Here is an 8,450-nt window from a genome sequence, read left to right on the forward strand (position 1 = left end):
TCCGAATATAAGGCCTTTTGGCCTCAGTGTCTGATGCACAAGATCCTCACATTGAGCAAATTGATAGTTAATGAACCACATTGTATGTTGGAACCAACGTTCTAGGATTATATTGAGCGATTTAAAAGTTTAGAGAGGTGATATTGAAAATTCAACTAAAATTCGGGGACCTTTGTACTATGATCCCTTACCGAAGAAAAAAGACAAAAGAAAAAAATTTAAAAAATGGAAAAAGGAAAAGCGGAAACAAAGAAAAAGAAAACATAAACGAGAATAACTAGAATCTAACCCTCTCTCTCTCTCTCTCTCTAGACCTCACTCCTCCATCATCACCCAAACCACCTCTCTCTCTCTCTCTCTCTCTACATATATAAGCATCGATCTCCTTCTTATCTTTCTCTCTCTGTCATATTCATCAGCATTCAACACAACACCCCCAACACCGTTCTCTCTCTCTCTCTCTCTAGAGACGAGCTTTTTGCCTTCTCTCTCTAGCAAACATCTCCGCCTCCATCTCCATCTCCATCTCAGTTCTCCTCTTCCTTCGACGTCGGATTCGAGCCCCCTCGGGAAGTTGGGCTACCCCGGAACGAGGAGACCGAGACCGCGGCGGCGATGATGGGTACAGCGGAGGACGGGTGGGTGGCGGCGGCGATGGCGGACAGCGGGGTGGCGGCGGAGCTCCTGGTCCTGCTGAAGCGGGCGCGCGCCGCGGCGGCGCCGGCCAAGCCGGCGATCGTGCCGCCGATGAGGTGGGGGGTCCGGCAGCCGAGGTCGAGGACGGCCCCGAGGTGCGACGCCGCTGCCGTCGCCGCCGCCGCCGCCCAGAGGAAGGAGGCGGATTCTGCGAGGAATAGCCCGACCACGCCGCTCTCCTGGAGCGGCGGCGCTTCTCCGTCGGCCACGGCCGACGGCTTCGAGGAGTCGAGCTTGCCGGCGAACGGATCCTCCGGCTCCGCCAGATCCAAGGTACATCTCTCTCTCTCTCTTCAGAGTTCGCTTTTCTTTCTTTCCCTTGACTTCTCTCTAAGTCGGGAGGTACGTGACTGAACGCAACTGCGCTCTGTTCAGGAGAGTCCTCTCTCTCTTCTCTCTCGTCTGTCTTTCTCTCTCCGTCTCTCTCTGTCTCTCGCGTGAGATTTCCGGTGACCCTGCGAGGTTCGGTTGGTGGTGTCAGGCTACCTTTCTTCTGTGGACCGAAGTACCCCCCCCTCCCAAGTGCCCGTACTTTCGTCCTCTTTGTCTTGGGCCGTCTGGAGCAACAGGCGCCCCTTTTCCTCGCGATGCCCATCTTGTCCTCGCGCAAACCGTTCCCTCCGTCGCCCCGCCGCCTCCGCCGTCTTCGACTTTTCCGTTCATCGATCTTCTCCTTCTTCTCTCTCCCTCTCGCACCTCCTGACCTGCTCGTTACACCCACAAGGGCAAATCCGCCCGAAAGTCTCAGCGTCGCCTCCTCCGCCGTCTCGGCGGCGGGCGGCGGCGGAACCGCGCAAGGCGGGGTGTTGTCTGGTGGATTCGAACGGGCGATTGCTATGCTGGCTTTTTTGCCGCTAGCTATCTCTAAAATGCCCGAAATGCCCTCGAGAACGTCCTCCTCCTCTTCTTTCTTTTTTGGGTTTTCCTGTTGGGTAATGCTTTTGTGAGGTCATCGTGTGGCCGGTTACGATGTACTTACTCTCTCTCTCTCTCTCTCTTTCTCTCTCCTTCTTCTTTCGTCCCCCCCCGTCGCCACCCCCCGTCATTCTTGCCTTCTTTTCTTTTCCGTTTCCTTTTCTATTTGTTGCCCTCTTTTAGCAATTCTTTTTTGTGTTTTTTTCTTCTCCGAGATTTCCCAGATTTTAAAAAGTTCCGAATTTGGATTTCCTCCCCCACCACGCATCCGCATTTATTATTTTTTTCGTTACATTTATTGTCAATTACGCCCCCGATCGGCCCCTCCCTTTTTTTTTTTGGTTTTTACCAAAAGGCCATCGTCGCACCTTCTGTGCCCGTCTTCTCGGCGAGACCCTCCTCCTCTTTTGGTCCCCTTTCCTTTTCGTTCGTCACGCCCAAGGGGGGGAGAGAGAGAGAGAGAGAGAGAGAGGTAGGGAGTCGAGGAGGGCGGGGGGTAGTATGGTCATTTGCGGTGAGAGCGACGTGCGGTGCTTCTGGTGTGGTCCCCCCCTTATGTATGAGGCGGGGCCCAGAGAGAGAGAGAGAGAGACGAAGGAGAAGAAGGAAGGGAGGAGTTGGAGGAGGAGGAAGGGCGGTTTTTGCCTGCGGGCCGGTGCACCGTGCGCTTTCGTGTCGGGTCGCGCGATTTGTGATCTGTCGTGTGGCGAGTCCCGATCGGACGGTTGCGCGCGCGGGAGCGTGTGTTTCCGGACGCGTCGCATCGTATCGCTGACTCGTGTGCTTCTCTTTCTCCCTCTCTCTCTCTTCTGGGTAATTTCCTTTTTGGGGGGGGCGAGAGTGGGAGAGAGAGAGAATGCGTTGAATTTGAGGTGTGCCGCCGGCCCGGAGCCGGAGACCCGAGGCCCCGTCGGATCCCCCAGGGTCCGGCTCGTTTGACCCGGACCGGATCGGACCGGTCCTTCCCGCTCGCTCGCCTTCCTTTTGGAACCGGTTCGGTTCGGCACGTGCGGGGACACGGGAGCGGTCACGTGGGTGAAGCCACGCTCGTAAAGCGAGAGAGGGGGAGGGGTGTGGGGAGGGAGTCTGGTTTGTCCATCGGTCACGTGAAGCCACGTGTCTCGGGGTGACGTGGCGCGGGGCGATTGGCGGCTCGCTCGAGTGCGGGAGGCGACCTGTCAAGCGGGTCCCACTCTCGTGTCCTCTCTTTTTTTCGCTTTAGAAAAGGAAAAAAGAAAGGGAGAAAATGGAAAAAAAAAAGGGGAAAAAGAGAAATGGTTTTTTTCTTTTTTTTTAAATGCAATTAAAATTCGATTTCGAGAGCTGGAGACGACGGGGTTGATCATGGTGGACTGACGCGGGGGTGAGTTGACTCGGATCTCCCCCTTCTCCCCCAGTTTCTTTTTCGGTAGAAAACATACATATAAGAGAGAGAGATTCGAGAAACTCTTCTTCGGTGTTTCCCCTTCGGGGCGCCCCCTCCGTCCAATGAGTGCGCGCCACGTCATCCGGCGCTCTGACCCCCCGGGGGGTGCGTGGGTCAACGGCCCCCGACAATCCCGGTCGCTGTCGTTTGACTTTTGGGACCAATCGAGGATTGGGTTGGGGGGGGGGGGGGGGGTTCCCGATCGTTCCCGGGTTTCTTATTTTACGGTGCTGGAAATCGCGGTTTCGCTTTTTTATCGTTCTTCTGATACGCGTAGCTTTGCGGTTCGTGCAAAAGTCGATTTTTTTTCCGGGCGACCCACGTTTTGCGTTTTTCTCTCCACCTCCGGCTGACCGGCTTCCATTTGATGTGGGGATGATGTCGATCTTTTCAGGGTACTGCTCCGAACGGTGCCGCCTCGTGCCTGGCTGCTGTCAACAAGCTGAGGAAGAAGAAGGTAAAAAAAAAGATTCCTGCTCTTCCGCGGGCGTGTGGGGGTGGGGGTGGGGGAAGAGAGTTGGCTTGTGCTCGCGTCTCCGATTCTGTTTATTCTACTCCCTGCGCCGCCTGCATTTTTTTTGTGGATGCTCATCTCTTTTAAGCTTTCGGTTTCCCTCTGTTTCTTCGATAGACGTTCGCCGAGCTCAAAGACGAGGAGAGCTACTTGCTGAACGAAAGGATCCATTTGGACAAGGTACTGCTGCTCTTGCTCTCTAAGCGGGTTCGGTTCCGAATGCTTGCTCTTGGCCTTGTCGCGTGCTCGTTCCTCACCGTGTCTCGCGTCTTCGAACTCGAAAACAGGATATAGCGAGGCTGCGCGCGGCTTTCGCGGAGCAGAGAGCTAGAAACGAATCCTTGAAGAGGATGAAGGTGATGATCAAGCTTTCTTTTCTTTTCTCTTGTTCCTTTTTTTTTTTTTTTCCATTCGTCCCTCCGTTTTAATGTTTTCTTTTTCCTTGGAACTGTGCTTCCGTTGTTTGGGGATGGATACATGAATGATTAGCGAATAATACAGGTGGGAAACTAAATCATTGTGCTTTTCCGCCAATGAATTTCTCCATCCTCCCAAGCTCCATGAAGGGAGTGGCCAGTGAAGAGAGGGCTTTGAATTATGTGAAACAAAGTGGTCATCGTCTAGACAGTCGTGTTTTGAAGTTTCTGGTGGAAATGGTAGTAATTAGCCTCATAATGTGTATGTATGCTGGTGTCTCGCCTTTCATGGTCAGGAAAAGTGGCATCCATCCGATGACCATATCAGTTTTGGAATCGCGAAATTAGATTTTGTGCACATAACTCCTTGTTATTTGAACCTCTTGAAATCGAGATTTACGCTCGTCTGTTTGTCCTGCTTTTGTAGAATGCGCTTCTGACAGTTAGGCCCTCTGTTTTGCAGCTTGATTTGAATTTGCTTTCTCGAAAGAGCAATGTGGTCACTGCTGATGACAGAGATGAAGCAACCTCTGGTTTGCATGACAAGACGGAAGCATCTACATCGGATCACCCTGCATCATCGACATTGCCAGAACATGACAAGATGGAAGCATCTACGAGCGAGTGTCATCCATCTTCCAGCTTTAGCCAATTTCCTAAGCCGGCGATCAAGGACAGTGACAGATCTTTCATGCTACCTGATCTAAACATGATGCCCTCTGAAGAGGATTCTAGGCCTGAAGATTTTTATGGGTTGAGCTAAGCGAGAACATCACGGATATGCGGCGCCTTGTAATTAAAGTGAAGCGACACTCATGTCGACGATGTTCTAGGTTATATCATACAGGATCGGATAAAGAGGAGTGGATCTCCATATCCATATTCTCAAGAGCTGCAAGTTATAAGGATGGTTCTGACTCTGTGGTCGAGCTGAGATGTCGTTGGGTTGCAGAGCGAGATCTCCATCTCAACTGGAACCGGGGGGGGGGTAACATCCTCGCCGCTTCTCTCGATCGATCATAACTTGTATGAACGATGACCAAGCCATTCTTTGTAGGCATTGGCAGAGCAACTTGAATACAATCTCAAATTTTGTTCCTCAAAAAGAATCGTTTTCAGATTTACTCTCCTTATGCTTTATGTTGCTTTAATTTCCTATCTACCCACCTTTCTTGGATGGAAATGGTATCTGAATAATGAAGCATCACCGCCATTGAAGTCGATTGAAAATTTGCTGCTTCTTTTTGGTTTGGGATGGAGTGGATTCTAAGCTAAGGCTAACTAATCTTCACGTATGCGTGTAAGAAGTCTGGTCACTTTTTCGATTTGTATAATCGTTTGTTTGAATTGGTCATTCTGTCGAAATAACTAGCGAAAATGATCCACGCTGGCGTCTAACATGGTCATTAAGAAACATAAAAGGATTAATAGGAAACCCATTTTTTATACAAGAGAAATTTGGAAAGAAAAAAGTACTAATAACTTTAGCTGGAACGATGGAAAATAGTAAACAGAGGGTGGTGGTGCCGCTGTCCAGCCATCGGCATGGGTGGCCGGCCAGACGCTGGTCGGACTTGGGTGATGGCGGCCCTCTCCGGCGAGGACCACCAATCATTTGATCTTCCTAAGGCAATTGGCTTCCCAAATCACGGTTTTCGTTCTCAGCTTATATAGCTTCACACACATGATCCGTTCTTGAAGCAACATTCTTGCAAGTACCGTTCCGGTGCATCTCCCCGCGCTCTCCGCAGCTCCTGCAACTGCCGCCAATGACTCAACCCTCCATTTCTTGAGTCTGATAATGGTGCTCTTGTAGCTCTTTCTTTCTCTTCTTTGTCTTTTTAGAAATAATTACACAAATGGTTCATGAGCTTTGACTCGACGTGTAATATGATTTAAAAATTTATTTTGTTTAATGTGGTCCGTGAACTTTAGCTTAATATGCAATGTCGTCCCTCAATCTTTTATTTGTTCAATGTAGTTAATGAATTTTTGGTAAATATTTAATATAGTTCTTAAATTATATGAAAATAACCAATGCTATCGTTCAATTTATTCAAGTTCAGGGACTATTGAAAAATATCTACTGTTATCCTTCTACTAATTCAAGTTTAAAGACAACATTGAACATCTTCATATAATCTAGTGATAAGTTGAACATTTATCAAAATTTCAGGGACCACATTAAGCAAATGAAAAATTCAAAACAGTATTGCATATTTGGCTAAAGTTTGTGATCATTTGTGTCATTTCTCTTTGTTGCTTTTCTCTATGGACTTTGGGATGATGAGTCTGGATTGGTTGGTGGGTACAGATTCAGGTGGTGACTTGCCTCCTCATGCTTCAGATCTGGGAACGAAGCACATGCTATACGGATTTGGGCTTATCCAAACAACAAGAGCAAACTACATCGGCTTGCCCTTCCCCTCCGGCTCTCTATCCCACCGTGTTGAGGATGTGTTTGTTAGGGTTTCGTAACTGGCAGCCACGCCACGTTACCTCCGGTGAGGGCTGCTGGACCCTCGTCGGTGGCTGGAGGAGCCTCCGGCGCCGCCCCACTGCCCCATGGCCCAAGCTGCCCTCTCCCCTATCTCGCGCTTTAGGTTTTTGTTTGTCTATTTTTGGTTTCCTTCCGCTTTCTTTGTCTACGACAGCAATTAATTAAGGGATAAACTAACATGGCGCTGACATGGATGCCATGTCAGCATTTTTGTTAAATGTTTAGACAAAAATACTGACTCAAACAAACAATTAAATAGTTTAGGGGTCCCATTGCACAAATTATGAGTTCGAGGACGACGTTGCACATGTTGAAAAAGTTCCGGGATTTTCCATGTCATTATGCCAATAGCCTTGACATGGATGCCATGTCAGCATTTCTCTTAAAGACTATCTTGAACAAACAATTATATAGTTTAAGGACCCCATTGCACAAAAAATAAGTGCAGGGATAAAGCTGCACGAATTGTAAAAGTTAACGGATTTTTCATGTCATTATCCCAACACCCTATCGCGTAACAAGTGTTTATACCTAAAGTCATATATAGACAATTACAGACAAGATTCATGATATAGAAAAAGTAAGATCGGCATATACGATTGTTTTGCAAATTGATACCTCAAATTGTTTATAATTAAAGTGTTCTGCAAGTCCTACAATGTGTAGCAGAAATGTAACGAAATCCTTAAACTTGCAATAATTTCGGCCATCAAGTCCCAACAAAAAGTACCATTAAGTACTTAAGTTAATTCCGTCCAATTTTAGCAACAAAACAACGACGCGGTGTTTTATATATTTATGGAAACCAGATGGCGCTCCTCACATGTGGTGGTCGCAAGAAATGCGGACCCTTACCGATTGCCTAGGTAAGGATCACAGCACCCCATTCCAGCAAACCCCCGTCAAGAGCCATGGTTCTTATTTGTGCGACCCGGTGAAGGAGGGTATTTTTGTTCCAAAGGGTTCTTGGTGGTAGACGGATGTATTTTTGTCACGCTAGTACAATTTTGGGAGGTTTGGTTATACAAAAAATTTGGGGTATTAGTGTAACAGTAGATATAGTTTAAATATTTTGGTGACAAAAAAACATTGAGAAATTGATGTCACGGTGAGCACGGTTTGAGATTTTGCAGTGGTATTTACCTATTTAAAAAAACCACGTCAATGTTTTCTCTCAATTGCACTTTTCGACCAAGTTACCCAAAACCGAAAATCTAGCACACTATATTAGAATTTAGAAAACAATCTAGTTTACCATCTACCATTATTAGATAGAACACCTTATCTCATCCCACCACCGTGGTCTTTGTTGGTTGTTGGTCTAGTGACATAGGGCTTATTCTCAAGTAGTTCGGGGCTCCCGGATCACAGATTTGGAATTTCCCGATCGCTCCTTTGCCTCGTGAAACCACGGTTTGTTCATACCTAGATTGCCATGGTGTAAGATAACCCCGACCGCACTCTCACTAGCACCGTAGTGGGGCTGCGGTGACGTGCGAGCGTGGAATGCTTGGAAGCAAAGAAGCTCGCAATCAGTGATATCTTGCCCTATTTACATCCAATCCAATTATTGACATCTCAACCGTAGAGTTTGAGGATGGATAGGATTCCATTATACATATATATATTTACATCCAATCCACAATCGTTGACCCCTCAACCCTAAAGTTTGAGGATGGATAGGATTCCAATACATCTTAGATCAGGGAAAAAAGTCCTCATCTACAAATCACAGTGAATGTGTCTGATTTAGCTTCCGTCGCGAAATCTAACTCGGGCATGTATGGTTTAGCTCAAAAGCACTTTCGCTCCCAGACCAAACTTTTGAAATGCATATTTTATATGATGGAAAAATTTTCTGTGGACTAGATCTGGGTCCATATTCCGGACCCCAAATTAGCAGCATACGGTTTTTGGAATGCCGGTTTTAAGGAATCGCGTGAAATGCGGGAAAAATAAGAAGGAAAGCTGCACAAGCAAGGG

General features: G+C 47.8%; 1 protein-coding gene across 1 annotated transcript; it reads left to right on the forward strand.

Annotated features, from left to right (window-relative positions):
* The first annotated feature begins 411 nt into the window (after positions 1-411).
* LOC115684396 (uncharacterized) lies at positions 412-5,098 on the forward strand. The gene is made up of 5 exons (XM_056318678.1): positions 412-969; positions 3,432-3,494; positions 3,669-3,731; positions 3,839-3,907; positions 4,431-5,098. Exons 1-5 carry the CDS (start codon positions 616-618, stop codon positions 4,728-4,730), a joined length of 849 nt encoding a protein of 282 aa, XP_056174653.1. The 5' UTR covers positions 412-615; the 3' UTR covers positions 4,731-5,098.
* Positions 5,099-8,450: the final 3,352 nt, after the last annotated feature.

This window comes from Syzygium oleosum, unplaced genomic scaffold (genome assembly GCF_021117445.2).
Source record: "Syzygium oleosum isolate NSW1041296 unplaced genomic scaffold, Sole_v2.1 Sole_v2.16, whole genome shotgun sequence".
Lineage (NCBI taxonomy): Eukaryota > Viridiplantae > Streptophyta > Magnoliopsida > Myrtales > Myrtaceae > Syzygium > Syzygium oleosum.

Coding starts and splice junctions, on each gene's coding strand:
- LOC115684396 (XM_056318678.1), top strand. CDS start 616: ATGATGGGTACAGCGGAGGACGGGTGGGTGGCGGCGGCGATGGCGGAC. Junction 3,495..3,668: donor ACAAGCTGAGGAAGAAGAAG/GTAAAAAAAAAG, acceptor TTTCTTCGATAG/ACGTTCGCCGAGCTCAAAGA. Junction 3,908..4,430: donor AATCCTTGAAGAGGATGAAG/GTGATGATCAAG, acceptor TCTGTTTTGCAG/CTTGATTTGAATTTGCTTTC.